General features: G+C 43.1%; 1 protein-coding gene across 4 annotated transcripts in view; it reads left to right on the top strand.

Moving 5' to 3' along the window:
• LTBP1 (latent transforming growth factor beta binding protein 1) overlaps positions 1-17,287 on the top strand; it is a 208,157-nt gene that overhangs the window by 155,904 nt on the left and 34,966 nt on the right. For 2 of the 4 annotated variants that reach the window (XM_014533212.1, XM_014533210.1), the window contains exons 21-22: positions 6,259-6,384; positions 9,600-9,743. In XM_014533212.1, the coding sequence (XP_014388698.1) occupies positions 6,259-6,384; positions 9,600-9,743 (270 nt within the window). The remainder of the gene's footprint in view (positions 1-6,258; positions 6,385-9,599; positions 9,744-17,287) is intronic. The other 2 variants (XM_014533213.1, XM_014533211.1) reach the window with 1 other exon arrangement.

The raw sequence follows: 17,287 nt of genomic DNA, 5'->3' as shown, positions 1-17,287 counted from the left end.
AAGGGGGCTCTGTTCCGTCACCCCCCTCTCTAGAGTTCCCTGGAAGCAGACAGGAGACTCAGCAGTGAGCTGCTTCCTCCAACAGGTAGATATATGTCTTGCTCAGAATAAGAAAAAGAAAATCAAGAAAGATGGACATGCAAAGTACAAAAGAGAAGCTCCTTTTTCTTGAAACAAACAAACTGAGGAATTCAACTGAGAGAAGGAAAACCAAATAATTTAAATGAAAAAAACAAAAGGTACACAAATACTCCTTCCTCTCCATACACATACTTCACCCCCCTCTCTAGAGTTCCCTGGAAGCAGACAGGAGACTCAGCAGTGAGCTGCCTCCTCCAACAGGTAGATATATGTCTTGCTCAGAATAAGAAAAAGAAAATCAAGAAATATGGACATGCTAAGTACAAAAGAGAAGCTCCTTTTTCTTAAAACAAACAAACAAACAAACAAACAAACTGAGGAATGCAACTGAGAGAAGGAAAACCAAATAATTTAAATGAAAAAAACAAAAGGTACACAAATACTCCTTCCTCCCCATACACATACTTCTCTGTACATAATTCAGAGAATCTAATGGAATTATTGAGGTTTTGTTGTGGATTTCATTGTGGAGGTCTTTGAACACAGTTGTAATTTTTTGATGAGTAAGGTTTACCTGACCCCAGTCCCTTTTAGAAAATCATGCCTCCTTTGCATACTTTTGCCCTTTTTCATAGTTCCCCTTATGTAAGCAAGAGGGTGATACCAAGTGTCTAGCCCTAAGTCTTTATTTGAGAAGTGAGGGAAAATGATTAGAGTTCTGCTCTCTGTGGAGAATCTCTGATAACAGTCAGCAGGTTTTTATTGAGGTTTTATTTTTGGATTTCATTGTTGAGGTCTCTGAACACAGTTGTAATTTTTTGATGAGTAAGGTTTACCTGACCCCAGTCCCTTTTAGAAAATCATGCCTCCTTTGCATACTTTTGCCCTTTTTCATAGTTCACCTTACGTAAACAAGAGGGTGATACCAAGTGTCTAGCCCTAAGTCTTTATTTGAGAAGTGAGGGAAAATGGTTAGAGTTCTGCTTTCTGTGGAGAATCCCTGATAACAATCAGCAGGTTTTGCCGTGGCCAGTGTGGCTCAATGGTTGAGTATCAACCCAAGAACCTGGAGCTTATGTGTCAGTTCTGGGTGAGGGCACATGCCCAAGTTGCGGGCTCTATCCCCAATAGGGGGTGTGCAGGAGGTGTTTTTATCTCTCTATCCCTCTCCTTTCTTCTCTTTAAAATTAATTAAAACATATATATCTAAAAATAATGTAATAGGTTTTGGAAAACTTTTCACCCACTGAGAAAAGATACTAAATAAAAAGCATATGGATGAGAAAAATGGATCTACCAAATAGGTCAGTGTCTCAAAGTGTGGGCCTGTAGGTCACTGACAACACTGCTACTTTAAAAATGAGCCCCTGCTCGTTCCAGATGCCCAGGAAGGACTCTGCTTTGTTTTTCTTTCTGGCATTTATGTAATGTTGTTATTGGAGAATTCACATCAATGATCCACTATCCTTGGTCTGTGTAATTCTTTATTGAATTCATTTCCATTGAAGCAGTAATATTTATATCTGCTTTGTTCAGTCAGGTATTAGTAGCAAAATCTTGCATGAGGAATCAGAAATTCTTGCAGCAGTATGCCTAATTCATTTGGGTTGCCAACCGAGAGATAGCTGGATAATCACGTCTTCGTCACACATGTGGGCAGTGTGACTGGTGATAATACCGTGCGGGGTTCTTGCAGATGCCTCAGCAAAATCGGTAATGTCATGGACTCACTCTTCATCGAGTGAAAAGACAGCCTGTGCGAGCTGGATCTTTCAAAATTGAGTTTCATGTTCAAAATTCAACTTCAGCCAAAACAGATGGCTTCCACTGGCCCATTTCTGAAACCTGCATCTTGATAGGGCTTTTATTTTTAGATAATCATAAATCTTAACATTTAGCTTTATTTTTATAGAATTAATATTAATTGTAGCAGTTCTTCTAAGTCTCTTTATAGACAGAACTAACAATGGAAAAATATCTGGGAGAGCTCACATCAAAGAAAAATCTAATGAAAGCGTGTGTTTTTTTAATACAGATCATTAGTCAGAGAAGTGAAACAAATGTTGTCTTCTTGTTAAAGCGATTACCTCACCTCTTTGTTGAAAACATGAAACTGCTGAGAGTTACAGTCTATCATTTTTATAAAATATTAGTTGTTGAAGAGTGAGTCTCTAGCAGGCATTCCAAGTTATTTTTTCCTATTCGCTCAAATCCAAAATATTGCTCATCTAAACTTTGTTAATCACTGTTACAGTAAGTCTGAGACTGCGAGACGCCCAGTAATTCATAACTGTCTCGGGACTTCTTCACCTTAAGGTCGGTCACTCAGTTCCTGAGCTGGCGATCAGTAACAAGAAAGCACCGTCTGCTGTAACGGCATGGAATTAATAAAAAGGAAAGCAAGAGATTTTATTTCAAAAATCTGTCTGTAAAGCCACCAGGTTTCTAGCACTGCTTCTTCTTTGCCATCCATCACCTCATTTTTGGAGGGAAATAAGGTGCTGGTGAGGTTCCCCACCCCGAAAAGTAGCCCTGATAAGCACAGCAATGGCACAACGTGCTCTGGGAGCAGAGGGGAGGGGCCCTGAAATCTGCAATGAGAGGAGCTATGGAAGGTGCCACAGAAGAAGTGGCCCCTGGATCGACTCCTGAGAAGCCAGAGGAGCTTTGAGCAAAGCAGGTAGGGGGGAGAGTTTCTAGTGGAGGAAGGAGTGTGCACCAAGTCAGCAAGAAATTGAAGACCATGGGGTCTTCAAAGAACTCTAGTATGCTGGTGGGGATGGAGCATTTATTGGGAAGGAGGCTGGCTGAGAACGGGGGCCAGACTGGCAGCCAGGAGCCAGATGATGAAGGGCACTCTGTGCTCTCTGAAGGCGCATGCTTGGTATTCTCCAGCCAAGAGGAGATACTGAGCATTCTGAGCAAGAGGATGTCACCAACAGGGTTGCAGTTCGGTAGAGAACAGATTAGAGGGAGGGAGGCAAGACTGGAGATTAAAAAAAAAACAACAATTAGTGTGAGCATCAGGAAAGTTAGATAAAAGGATATGATGGGAGGAGTGGGGGTGGAAGAGAAGAGAAGGGTGACTAAGGTTTCTGGTTTGCGTGACTGGTTGGATTTTTACTGAAGGGAATATAGGAGAAATGGAGGAGATGTGAGGCGGGAGTAGTAATAAGTTCATTTATTATGAACATGTCCAACAGTTATTAGATAAATGTCTCTAACGGATGGAGGTTGACCCTGGAGGAAGGCTGGGAAATCAGTATAAAAGTGGTAATGGAAGCATTTCTGAGTTTCTTTCCAGCCCTTATGTCCTATAGTTTGATGAGTAGTGTAATCTCCTGACAAATGTCTATCCCAGAAAGTCTAAAATTAGCAGTGGCCTGTGTCAAGTGATTTGATGACACATGCGGTTACTCCTCGCATGGTTGTGATCAGTAAATAGCTGTAATCCCAGCCTCATGCTGACATTGAAAATCTATCAGAACAAATCTATGGAGTGTCTTCTTTGTGTTTAATAGAGGCAAAAAAAAAATGGAAGGCTAAGAGATGAAAGATTTCTCACTAAGGTCAGGAAGTACAGTTTAGGAGGAAGACAGTGTAGTTTAGTAGGTTTCAGACTTGATAAGTTTGACATTACAGCAGAAGATCAAATGGATAAATGGATGACTTCGAATATGAAGGATCCTGGCTGGAGAGGAGGAATTGGGATTCATTCTGAGGACCTTGGTCTTTGCAGTTGGGAAGGTGCGGAAAGGGTGGAGAGGGGAGGACTGAGGCCTGAGCCCTGGCAGGCGCCACCTTCATTCAGGCTGTACCAGGTGAGGGCCAGCCATAATGGTTACAGGTAGAATGAGAACAATGGTTTGTCCGGTTATGAAAAGAGAGAGTTCTATAAAGGAGGGGGTGTTGACCAGATGTGGAGGTCAAGGGTGATGGTGACTGATTGGCAAATGATCATGGGATTTAATGATGGGTCTGTCGATGGTTTTTCTGAGGGGTTTTGAGAGATAGAGTCAGGAAGTAAGTCATTAAGGATTAGGAGGAATAGTAATAGTAATAATAACAGCTGACACGTACTGGATGCTTCCTATGCTACATGCCAGGCAATGTTCTAAAAGTAACATTTTATGTGTGTTATTTTGTTTAATCATCACAGTGATTCTAGAAACACACCCATATTATTGTTATTAATATTAGTATCATTGCTATTATTTTATTTACTGGTAAGCTATATTAGGAAATAAAGGCAACGATTGTAGACAGTTTTGTGGGGTTTTGTGGGGGTTTTTTTGTAGACATATTACAGTGGTAGAAAGAATGGAAAAGCACAGTGGGTGACATCATGGTCAAGCTTTTCCAAGGCAGTGAGGGAAGGGGATGGGGGGGGAGGGGGTGTATAGTGGAAGATGCTGAGTAGGTTGGACTCCAGGGAAAAGGGTGGGGCTGGGAGAAAGGCCCCAGGCTTGAAAGTCTTCTTTGAGTTGTGAAAATTAGGAAAACTCTGATGCAGTCACTCATATTTTGCAATTCAAAAAGTGAGACAGTCTCTGAACGTGATGGTGTCAGTGTTGGAACATCAGGAAGGGAAGTGAGACAGCTGCAGAAAATCGCTGAATTTTTCCTTAGAAAAGTTCTTGGAATCAGCTTAAAAAGAATAAAACAAGAAAAGCTCAATTTTATTAACATTAACTCTCAAAAACCAAATTCTGTCAAGTGCAATTTAGCCCATCATTTCCTTTATCATTTGTTTTCTTGTTTCATTATTTGAACATAAAAACACTACCTTCTACCAGATTTGGATACAGTCATTGCATTTTTTTAACTATTTCTCCCAAAACCTGTATTTTGGGACTGTGAGGTCCAGAGGCGGACAGGACAGAAGGGAGTGCACAGTAAACAGGAGGTCAGAAATGAAATAATGGCAGGGAAACTTAAGAAGAAGATAAAGAAGAACTATATCTAGCAGTCCTTTTGTGACTTTGTCATTAAGGCATCACTTTTATGAGAACACTAGAGGTCTGGTGCATGAAAATTCATGCACTGGAGGGGGGGTGTCCCTTAGCCTGGCCTGCCCCCTCTCACAGTCCGGGAGCCCTCAGGGGATGTCCTACTGATGGCTTAGGCCCATTCCCCAGGGGGAGTGGGCCTAAGCCGCAGTCTGGCCTCCCTCTGCGGAGGCGACCAGGATGATCAGGGGAAGGCACCGCCTCTATCACCCTGCTGCTGCTGCCATTGCCAGTTGCGGTGGCTACAGTGAGCCCCGGGCTTTGCAGCTGCCTGAGCCCACAGCTGCTGTGAGTCCCGGGCCTTGCAGCCACTGTGGCTTTGTCCGGATGGACGTCTGGATGGACATCCAGAAGACGTTCGCCCAAATTAGCATATTACCCTTTTATTAGTATAGATTTTTATTAATGGGGGGCAAGGAGAGGCCAGGGACCACTGCCTATCACAAAGTTTATACAGAACAAAATGGATTTACAAGTTTGGCCACTGGCTGGTCAGGTGGAGCAGCATTAACATTGAAGACCTTGAGTGGCTACAATGAGTTCAGTGGCTACACCGCTGGACTCATCAGATTCTCTGTCCCTTCCCACTCCCTCTTCCCTGCTCTTCTTCCCTCTTCCTCCCCACTTCCCCTCTCTCTCCTTTTCTTCCCCTCTGCTTTCTTCCTCTCCTCTCCTCCCCCCTCCTTCTTCTCTCCCCTCTCTTGGGAATACTGGCTAGACTTGATCAAGGTCATCCATGGAGTTGAGTAACCATTGCCCAGGCAGGCAGCTGCTTCTTTCAGCCCCCAACTCTGCAGATAGAACGGTTTAGTATTTACCACAGTCAACACAGGTGGCAGTACCTTCCCATATGTCCCCTTTAGAGAGAGAGACAGTTCTCCTTCAAAATAAAGAATTAAAAACATTGAGAAAATAACTGAGTGTGACCATTGTAGCCATTGTTTCCGTTTGAAAACATTTCCTGAGAAAAAGTAAATGTTTTCTCCTAGAACCCAGTGTTTTGTCTAGTAAGACATTTCCATCAAAACATTTTATTGCTGTGTAAAATGTTTTTAAAGTTCACTCTGTGTAACCATGATCATGTCATACTAACCGGGGTGTGTGGAAGCGCCTGTGTATCCATTCCTACCTGGTGTTTGTCAGTCTGTGTTTTGTGTCTTTTTTGCAGATATTGATGAGTGTGTAAACAACACTGTCTGTGACAGGCACGGGTTTTGTGACAATACGGCCGGCTCCTTCCGCTGCCTCTGTTATCAGGGCTTTCAGGCCCCGCAGGATGGGCAAGGGTGTGTGGGTGAGTTTTTAGACTTTTTTTCCCCCCAACACGCTTCCTATCTCCGCATGGAAAAGAAACCAAAGCTATCAACAACAGGAGAGACTACCAGCAAGGTAATCCAGACAGAATTTCATCGCGATTGGATGTTGTCACACAACGTGGGGATGTACGAAAAGGTCCTATGGCTTCTGAAATGGCTAGGGACATTAAGAAGTATAGACATGTAACTTTGAATTGAGACGTGTAGTAGGGAGAACATCTGTTTAAGCTCTTAGCTGAGTGTGCAGAACTCTCAAGCCCCTCCTGCACCGGAAACAGAGTCTGGTGTGGGGCAGAGCTTGCCTGTCTTCACTGGGCACCTCCTCAGGCAGTGCCTGTAAGGAGGGGTGTTGGCAGGAGTTTCAGTTTCCAGGAATGACACCCAGGAGCGATGCGTTGGAATGTGCAACTGCATTTCTTCACTCCTCTGATGGACGGCGAAGGAATCTTGAATGTCATCAGATGTCCTAGGACATGGCCCGGCACATGCGCATGAGAAGAGGGGATGTTGCATTTCATTTTCTGACCAGCTGTGGTTTCTTTAAATCAAATTCATTATGAAGCACATTTATAACATAGAGCAATTCAATGGGAAAGAGAAGAAAGGTTCTTCAATTAAAAACTTCCCAGATAGCTAGGTGTTTTCTTGATTCTTCTTAATTAAGAAAAATAGCTCTGTTCATTCTGTGGCAAATTTGCAATGAAAGCATTCATTCAGGTCCCATCCAGATCTAACTGGGAAGACAAAACCTAGGCATTTGGAAATTTAATGAAAAAATCACTTGACTAATAACTGCTTTTGAGGTAACACTGTCATCATCGCTACTGCCAGTTGCTGCTTTAGTCTCCATTGCACTGAAATGCCAGCGATGAAAGTCATCTGACACTCACCAAATATTGTGACTAAGTAGGTCATGTGACCTGACCCCCACTTACCTTCTCAGCCTCACCTTGTCTCTCCTCACCTTCTACGCTCCAGCCACGTAAAACTGCTTGCGCTTGCTCGTGGGACTGTGCAGTTCCTTGGCTGTTGTTTGCTCACTCTGTTGAGAATGTCCTCCCAAATTCCCCTTCCCAGAGCCTGAACTCACTCCACTCATTGCCGGAGCTAGAGCTAGAGGAGAGATGCCATCTCCTCCCACACACCAATCCTGTGCCACCTCTCACTCTCCAACTGAGCTGTGACCCTCCTCCTGCTTCCAGAATACCTTGAGCAAATTCTATTACAGAACTGACACCCTTTTGGGGGGAATAGTTTAATCACATGTGTGCTGCCAGCAGCCCCCTTCTCCAAGGCAGTGAGCGCCATGTGATTGAGAACTTTCTCTCTCCACCGGTTTGGCCTGACATGGGTGCTCGGTAAATATTGTTTAACTGTCACTTATTGGGATCTCAAGCCACCGACTTCACACAGCTCTCAAACCTCATTTCTAGGCAGCCAGATGAATTCACTGAGCCCGTGTCGATGTTTCATTGTGGCACACAAAACGCCACCCTTAGTAAAGAAATCGTTTTCATCATTTTAGGGAACTCAGCAGGTGTCCTTTTGTCTGTGTATGCATGCCTTCAAAAATATTAACTGAGCACCTATCATGTGCAACTCACCACACTGGTGTTCTGTAGGATGTAAGGGGTGAATCAGCCTTGATACCAACCGTTGGCCACGCTGTTTCTTCTACTAGGATCCTGACTGCCTCCCCCCACCTCCACCCCCTCTTATCACCTCTATATCCTTCAGATAGAGCTCCCTCCCAACCATTTCCCTACCCACCCTGCACCGAAGGCCCACTGTCTTGTGCTTTCATAGCGCTCTGTACTGTTTGTGCTTGGCACTTATCACGGCCTATCTGCTTATCTGATTAACTTCCCTGACTTGACTATAAGCTTCATGAAGTCAGGAGTTGGGCCACCTGACTCATGGTTTTTCCCCCCAGTGCCTAGGCCCCTAGAAGTCAACTAGAAAATATTTTGGGGTTGAATGAATGCAGCCTGATGGGGGAGCCCTGTAAATAGCACCAGTTGGAAAGTCCAAAGTTCCATTGGACATTGACCTAAAACCAATCAATGTGAACTGGCATATTTCTAAAGTCAGTTCTTCTGGTCTAAATTATGACTGTCTAGGTTGATTAAATATACTAACTCGTTGCTTTACTTTATGTTGCAGTATCTTTTAACAAGCGAAACCCAGCTCGTTTAGGTTTTTATCTGTTTATATACGCAGTGAAATGGAAAACTGAGTAATTATTCAAATAAGTCAAGATACATAAACTTTGTGTTCAATTAACTGAGCAGAGCAGGTGAAAACAGGATCTGTTTTCTGAGGGGTTTGGCGAATTGCTCAAATGTTTAACTTTGTATAGGCGGCCTCAGAGTGTCCTCCTGCAAGCCGCTGTTGCACAGGGGGAAGGCGTAAAGCGCATGAGCATTTCAGGTGTCAGCCAGGGGCTCTGCTGCATGGGGCCTTCATTCATAACATTTCTTAGGAGGAGTAAAGGTGAGAGGTAGTATTGGGCCAGGTCGAACATCACATTAGGCTTTCTTTTGGGCTGTGCACTTGCATAACGTTGAATCAGACACACTCACCAGTAGATTCCTTGGCTGTGGAACACCCACAGGATTTTCAAAGGCAGGGCGAAACCAGTGAGGAGTCATCGAACCAGTTTGTTGTATGTGAGTGATTCATGGGACCCAGTGAATACTTACGGGGTCTTTACACAGCCTGACTGCTGGTTGTTAAATGATGGATGTCTTGGCTGCTAGGAAATGATTTTCAGACGTTTAAGTGGATTTAAAGCCATTTCTTAAAAATGAATTTAAAGGGGTGTATGGTTTTCAAAGTGCCAGTGATGGTGATTTTCCTTGAATTAGGGACTGAGAGGAAGAGTGTGGGTTATGTAAGACCTCGTTATGTCAGTAAGTTAGGGAGGCGAAAACTAAAGCATCAAAGGTGCGTAGGATGCTTGCAGCACAGTTCTGGGATGTTCCTTAGAGCCAGAATTGGAATTTGGAAACTTCGCTTTGCATTTTCATGGCTCTTTCATACAAACCAAATGCACAGCCCTACCTTGAGGGGCAGCAGGGCTCGACTGCTCGCTGGGGGTCCTGGTTCTCAGCCAGTGCCACCAGCCTCGGCACAGCTGGTCAAGCAAAGGAGTGAGGCCCCCGTCTGACTTGGTCTGTGCTCCCTTTTCCAGATGTGAACGAGTGTGAACTGCTCAGTGGCGTGTGTGGCGAAGCCTTTTGTGAAAACGTGGAAGGCTCCTTCCTGTGTGTGTGCGCGGACGAAACCCAGGAGTACAGCCCCATGACCGGGCAGTGCCGCTCCCGGGCCCCCGGGGGTAAGTCACGGGGCCCCTGTGGAGGGGGGCAGGGCTCCTCTCTGGGATCGGTACGTGCATTGGTTTGGGCCAAACACTCTGCAGTGAGGTAAGAAATAACCAAATGTTCTGGCACACGCTGTCCCTGGAAGCTTCTGTGCTCTTCCCAGCCCGCCTTATCAGTGGATTTAGGAGGCGGGTGAGGACTAGGTGGTCCCTCCTGTGCTTTCCAACCCAGAGGTGCCATGACTTAGGGTGCGGGGTCCAAAGTGATGAGAGCATTTACTGGGAATTGCTTAAAACTCAGAGAGCCATCGCTTGGGGTCTCACAAGCATCATCTCATTGTGTTGTATAACCCTTCTCTCCCGGTCCTCGGAGACGTGTATCTTGACATTTCTCTAAATGAGGAGCAACATATAAGCCTTTCAGGATCTACAAAGATTTCCACTTGGAATTCTTGAGGTATTTTCCCAGAATTTGGCCTAGAGAGCGGCTGTGTTTGCATTCATTTAAGATTTCATCTGGGCTGTCGTCAATGGCACGCATTGCAATGGAGAAATGATGCTTTTCCAGATAAATTCATCAACTTCCAGATCGCCCTTGTAGTTTGTGCCATGTCGCCATAGCTTGGTTGTGTTTTAAGAAAAGCAAAAGACTGAGTGGTCCTTTGAGAGCCGGCTAAAATGACACGCAGACCACTTTGCTTTCTTGCTCAGTCTCAGTTGATTTTATCCACGTTTCTAAGAAAGCTCTCACTGTTCCATCACAGGGTGCACGTGTTCTGGGTAAAATAATTGTCTTTGCAAGTAGTAAGGAGGAAAATCTAAAAGTACATGTTTTCATCCACACACGCTTGATTTCTCAGGGATTAACTACAGGAAGTGGGGAGTGCAGATTTAAATGAGCAGACAGTAATACACGGGCATTGCGAAGGGGAATAGAGTGTTTCTGGAGGGAGGGGCTGCTCTCCATTCAGAGACTACAACACATCATCTTAATAGCAAAAAACAAACACAAACAAAGCATCAAAAACCTGGTTGGCCAATAACGGGATGGATTAAGTAACTTCTTCTTATTGATCTTTGGTTTTATGGAGTAACACCTCACCCGTTGTATTATTTTGACTGAAATAATTCGCATGTCATAATATTTGTATGGTCATTAAATGAACTATATGAAGATCAGGTGGTCATGATAAATGCATGTGATACAATGCGAAGGAAAAAAATAAGATATTCCAGTGATCACAGTCTGTGGAGGGAGGGAAGGGGGTAGAATACATAAAACGATTGTTGGAATTAATGAAACGTTTACTTTTTCCATTTATTTTCCAAACTCTTTGTAAGACTGTAAATTGGAATGGCCGGGGCTCTGGTCTGCTAACAACTTTCCAGCTGTGTGAGCTTGGGCTTGTCATTCAACATCTGTGAGTTCTGATTTTCTTACCTGTGAAATAGGAAGGTTGTATTTACCTCAGAGGGTTTCGGTAATTTTTTTAAAAAAGTATATATGTAGTAGCCCTTCATCAATGGCAAAGTACTATATAAAGTAAAGTCATCAAGTAGTAAGCTATAATGCAAACCCTTAAGGGATGTCTATTTCTCATCCTTTGATGAGCTCTTCTGAAATGGTGCACCTTTTAACTGCAAATATTTTTTCTTGCTAGGATGTTTTAGTAATGTCAAGAAATGGTTCATTCAGTTCACATAGCTTCAGTTAGATTATCTGTCTGGGATCCTAAAGCTTGCTCATGTTTTTTTAGAGTTGTAACAATGGGGTCATTGTCCGTCAGAACCATTTTTGGTGAACCGGACTAGTTTACTGACAACTACTTCCTAAAACTTTACATGATTATTTTTGTAAGCCTTGTTCCTCACCTGTTTTTTGTTTTTCTGTAACTAAGTCCCTTTGCCTTTTCCCTCCCTGATTCTCTTTTCTCTCTCGTTGATAAACTCCCTTTCTGGAAAGTTCTTCTCCTGCTTTTTCAAAGAACATTATTTTGAATACGCAGCTTAATAAAGCTTGTCTGCCAATGAATACATACTTTTACCTTAACATTATATCTAACGCTTTTATTTATGGGTTTCTTGTATATTTTCCCCCATAGTTCTCTGGCTTCTGCTAAATCCTCTACATACCCAGTTGTTTCATTGGTTTATATCAATATAATCTAACTAAACAGTAACTGGTGAGTCTTACTAATTTCTATAGTTCCTGGTATCTCTGACTTCTACCAGACCTCAATTTGTATAGATCTTGGAAAACTTGATTATATGGACTTTTAAGTGTCCCGAGAGACAGGTCAGCTATAAACTCTAGTGGGAACCTTCTCCCTGACTTCAGAGCCAATAATTGATCAGTTGTTTGAAAACGTTGATTAAAGCTGAAAATCATAAAAAGGAGAAGACATATTTTAAATACTTAAAATTCAACTTAAAGCATGTAAATGTAGATTCACTCACCAATCTTTGAGGAAGGGCCAAGGTCTGGCTTTGAGTAGAAGTTCACTGTTAAGAGTTCTGCCTGGCTTGTCTTGCTTGAGCCATATCTATGATGCATTATCTCCACTGCCAACATTAAAGGGAGTAAGAATGCAAAAACCTTTGCAGAAGTAAATGAGTGGAACATTCCTCTGGATTGTTGCGGTTTTTCTCAGTTTTTTTTTTGCAGTTGTCTTATCCATACCCATTTGATAGCATTCTTTTAACTGAACAAACTGTAGTCTTTCTAAAACTTTAACGTGTTCTAGAAACAACTCTTCTACTCACATTTGTATTTTATTGGTTTATATACTATTTGATTATGGAACTACAGTAATCAACACACTGGCACACAATGTTTGAGAATAAATGTAGCTGAGACTTGGTCAACATACTGGTCAACATGTAAGATCAGAAGTAAAGTAGACCACCCCCCCCCAAGAACCGCCGACTGGCCATGAGCATTCTACCCGCCGTGAGCATTAGCCAGGATGTTTCTCAGGGCACCAGAGGACATCGGCTAATCCAACAAGTGGGTTAAATGGAGGCCAGTTAAGAGTTGTATTCCACTGCAGCCAGAGAGTCTGCTGTTACATAAAACGAAACATCTTATGCCAGGTCTAAGTTTTTAAACAAGGATTCAAATGAACTTTATTATATCCATGATAGGCTAACAGACCTCATCCTTCGTGAAAAGTGTTTAAGAAGGGGGAGATAAAGTTGCCATTTAGGCTATAACATTCCAAGGATGAGCAGTCGCATAATAATCTCAAGTGGTTTCACACTGAGGGCAGAAGTGGGCCTAACGGGTGGGTGTCAGGAAGGCAGATTTCAGGTCAGGATGCAGAAGAACTTTCCAGTAAATAGATAGCTGTCAAAATACCTGTCTCATGAAATCCTAGGTGTTGCCCTAGAGCAGTAATTTTTCGACTGGTGTGCCACAAGAATTGTTAAAACACGCAGTACCTGACTTAGTCAGGGGCACTGGCCTCTTTTCTCTTAGATTGTCAAATAAAAAAAAATGACAACCTTTGTTTTTTGTAAGATCAGCAAAACATAGAATTTATTTTTCCATGTGCCTCAGAATTTTAGTAATTGGTTTGGATGTGCCATGAGATGGAAGAGGTTGAAAATCGTTGCCCTAGGACAGGTGGGACACCCACTGGCAGACAGGCACCCACTTCCAGCAGGACTTTGTCCCAGGTGGACCTTCAAGGTGCTTTTGAACTTTAATGTCCTAGGATTTTTATTCCTAAACGACTTCTTGGCTTTTACCTATCCTTTTTGTTAGGTCTGGTCTAATGTTTTTCACTGCCTGGGCCTTTGGCCACTAATTTCCATAGCCGTGCATTGCCTAAAAGCACCCGAAACAGAAACAACTAAGAAATGTCCATACCAGACCACTCATCAAATGGAAGAGGGTATGGATATGAAATATAGCCTGATGCTTTTATTTCCTCGGTGCCTGCGATAATTGTGCCATAAAAACTTTATGTCCTCGGGCACTCTCAAGGAAGCAGTAAACATTTAGTCTGGGCAACTGCAGCTTTCAGGCCTCACCCACAAAATGCTATTCTCTGCCTTGATTAGTGCACAGAGGAGATGCTGTGGTAGGGACTGGATTTTATTTTTAAAACAGAAGGTATAATGAAAAGAATGCAAAAAAGATAGGTATTATAATCGATGTAGGTGTTTAAGAAAAGCAAATAAACAGGATCAGAAATTATAAAACATGTAAATTGGAATGATTCTTTGCATTATAAAATAATTATTCTTCCTCACTGTTAAGAAATGCAAATAGCCCTGGTCGGTGTGGCTCAGTTGGTTGAGCATCATCCCATGCAAGGAGAGGTCGCAGGTTTGATTCCTGGTTGGGGCACACGCAGGATTGTGGGCTCAATCCCTAGCAGGAGATGTACAGGAGGCAACCCATGGATGTTTCTCTCTCCCCCTTTCCCTTCCTCTCTCTAGAAATCAATAAAAACATATTTTAAAAACAGAAATGCAAATAAACAAGATCAGAAATTATAAAACAGAAACTGAAACGAATAGTTGCATTATGAAATAATTGTTCTTCACAGAATGCATTACAGGGTTTCCTTAAATACCCGTTTTCTCTACTCTATTTGAGAACTTATTCTCACATCACAAGCCAGACCCCAGATTTCTACATCTAGACCCACCTTCGTGGTCTCCAGCCCAGCTCCTTTGTTTACAGGTCAGGAGGCCAGGCCAGAGGGGAGCTCTGGAAGTCATTCTCGGGGTCACCTAGCCAGTGTGGGCAGAATCGGCAGAGGACCCCAACTCCAACCTCTTTCCACTTCCATCTATTTCTCAAGATCGAGGACACCATGCCACCAAATTCTCCTAAAAACTGGCTTCCTTTTCACTTCATTTCTTTGCTTTGTTCTGATTATTAAAACAATGCACATGCTTCCTAGTAAACTGGCAAATGCAAAAAATATATCAAAAAAGGAAATCCCCCCCAGAGCCACCATCCAGGGATAACCTGTCCCCATGCCGACCTCCAGGCTTTGAAGCGACATCCATGCTCCACCTACCTCAACAGAACTCTCCTCCACTCGATCCCCCACACGCTGAGATCAGCCCTCACATGCTCCATCTGCCCGATACTCCTTTCTCGCGGTCATCAGTGAGCCACCCATCTCATCGCAGGCTCCATCTTCGGAAACGATGACAATGGATTCCCATTTCCCTCCCCTGCTTTTCCCCTTGACTGATTTTAGGACATTACTCCTCCCTGTTTCCTCCCACCCCTTGGACTGTTCTTTTTCTGTCTTATTCTCAGACTCCTTTTCTGTTGCCCATTCCTTAAACAATAGTGCCCCAGGGAGCTGCATGTTCAGCCCTCTCTTTTACTCTAGTTCTTCTCCTGGGAGATTTTCTTCTCCGATGTGGACTGCCAAGCAAACACCTTCTGCCTCCACCTCTATTTCCAGCTGCCAGTCATTGGACCTTTCTCTGGGGTGTCTTGTAAGCGTCTCTGCCTGAAATTATCCAAAACCAAATTAATTACTGTTCCTTCTCCAGTAACTCTCTCTATGCTCACTCATTAATTGCTAACCATCAAAACTGGAAATCCTGCCCTAGCCTGTTTGGTTCAGTGGTTGGAGAGTAGGTCCTCGGACTGAAGGGTCACAGGTTCAATTCTGGTCAAAGGCATGCACCTCCGTTGTAGGCTCAATCCCTGGCCCCGGTTGGGGCATGTGTGGGAAGCAACCAATCAGTGTGTCGCTTTCACATCGAAGTTTCTCTCTGTCTCTCCCCCTCCCTTTCACTCTTCCACTCTCTTAAAATATCAATGGATTAACATAAAAACAAGCAACAACAAAAATACTGGAAATCCTGAAGTTAGATTTGATTTTTCTCCCCTTCCATCCGAGCCATCCTAACATCCTGCCGCTTCTACCTCAATAGTTCCCTTCAGATCTCTCCCTGCTCCTCTGTTACCACTGCCCCCGCCAGTCCTTCAGCCTCTCTTCCCTGGACCATAGCAGGCGCCAGCTGACTTCTCATCTTGCCCCTCCCATCCCCCACACTGCTGCCACTGTTGACATTTTCGAAACATACATCTGGTTTTCAATCCTTCTTTACACTTTCAACTGCTTCCTGCTGCTTACAGCGTGAGGGCCAAATCTATTAGGCAGCATGGCCATTTTTCCTCTGTCTTATTTCTCTTTGCATCCCCTGTAACCCATGACCTATGGCAGGGGTCCTCAAACTTTTTAAACAGGGGGCCAGTTCACTGTCCCTCAGACCGTTGGAGGGCCGGACTATAGTTTAAAAAAAAAACTATGAACAAATTCCTACGAAAACTGCACATATCTTATTTTGAAGTAAAAAAACAAAACGGGAACAAATACAATACTTGTATTTGCATGTGGCCCGTGGGCCGTAGTTTGAGGACCCTGACCTATGGCGACACTCTGCAACTGTTGAATAAAATTGCCTCTCCACATTGGAGAATGTGTCCCTTGTGTGCCCCAACATCTCATCCCCTGCTAATTGCATAAAATAAAAGTAACTATTCCTTTTATCAAAGTTATAAAGGGGTCACATTTCAGTGAGGAATTTCTATTCACACTTGTTTGTAGGGCGAACAGTTCCTCCAGGTGCTTTGGTTACATTGCAAGTGGCACAAAAGAGAAAGGAGCATTTCCCTGCTCTCAGGGGACGCGGGCCAGTCAATCCTTATGGTTCTGACAGCTGGACCCAAACAGCATTCTGGTTTCTCTCTTCCTATTGAGGTCCACTACAGGCTCTGTGTGTATACATATTTTTTTAAGGCAGGAAACCACATAATATCATGCAACTGTTATATTTGGCAGAGTAGGATTATTTTTCTAATGCGTTTGGTTAACCTGTGAAATCAATTAACATTAAGAGAGTTTTTTCAAAATAATTTCTGATTGGAAAAAAAAACCTTTGGTAGGAAAAAAAATTAAAGACAGTGAGACCACATTGTTTGGAATGCAAACACTGTAAAATGCCATAAAACTCCAGAGATCTTAATGGGTATTTGTAGTGGATCTATACCATAAATGTAGGTAAGACTGAAGAAAATGTGATCATTTGTTTTTTTGTGGGTCTTTTTTTTAAGTTGGGTCAGGTTTCTTCTCACATTCAAAGAGGATAGTGAGAAGAATTTGCTAATTACCAAACCATGCTTTTATTTTTATGAAATTTTTCTGCTTGTTACATATAGTTTCTAAAATGATGCCTGAGCTTTTAATAAAGACACGTTGATATTTGAATGAACTGATCTATCAATAGATCAAAATCACAGACTCAAACTATATAAATAAACCGTTTTATCTTAATACTGCAAGAGACACGCTCACCTTTGCATTAGAAATGCATTTTGTATCCTAGAATTTGCCATAAAAAAAGGCCTGAAGAGGAATGGTTTGTACATTTTTTTAAAAGCCCTAGCCGGTTTGGCTCAGTGGATAGAGTGTCGGCCTTCAGACTGAAGGGTCCGGGATTCAATTCTGGTCAAGGGCATATGCCTGGGTTGCAGGCTCAATCCCCAGTGTGGGGTGTGCAGGAGGCAGTCGGGCAAA

The sequence above is a fragment of the Myotis brandtii genome, unplaced genomic scaffold (assembly GCF_000412655.1).
Source record: "Myotis brandtii unplaced genomic scaffold, ASM41265v1 scaffold953, whole genome shotgun sequence".
NCBI classification, from domain to species: domain Eukaryota; kingdom Metazoa; phylum Chordata; class Mammalia; order Chiroptera; family Vespertilionidae; genus Myotis; species Myotis brandtii.
This window is presented reverse-complemented; position numbering and strand designations above follow the sequence as displayed.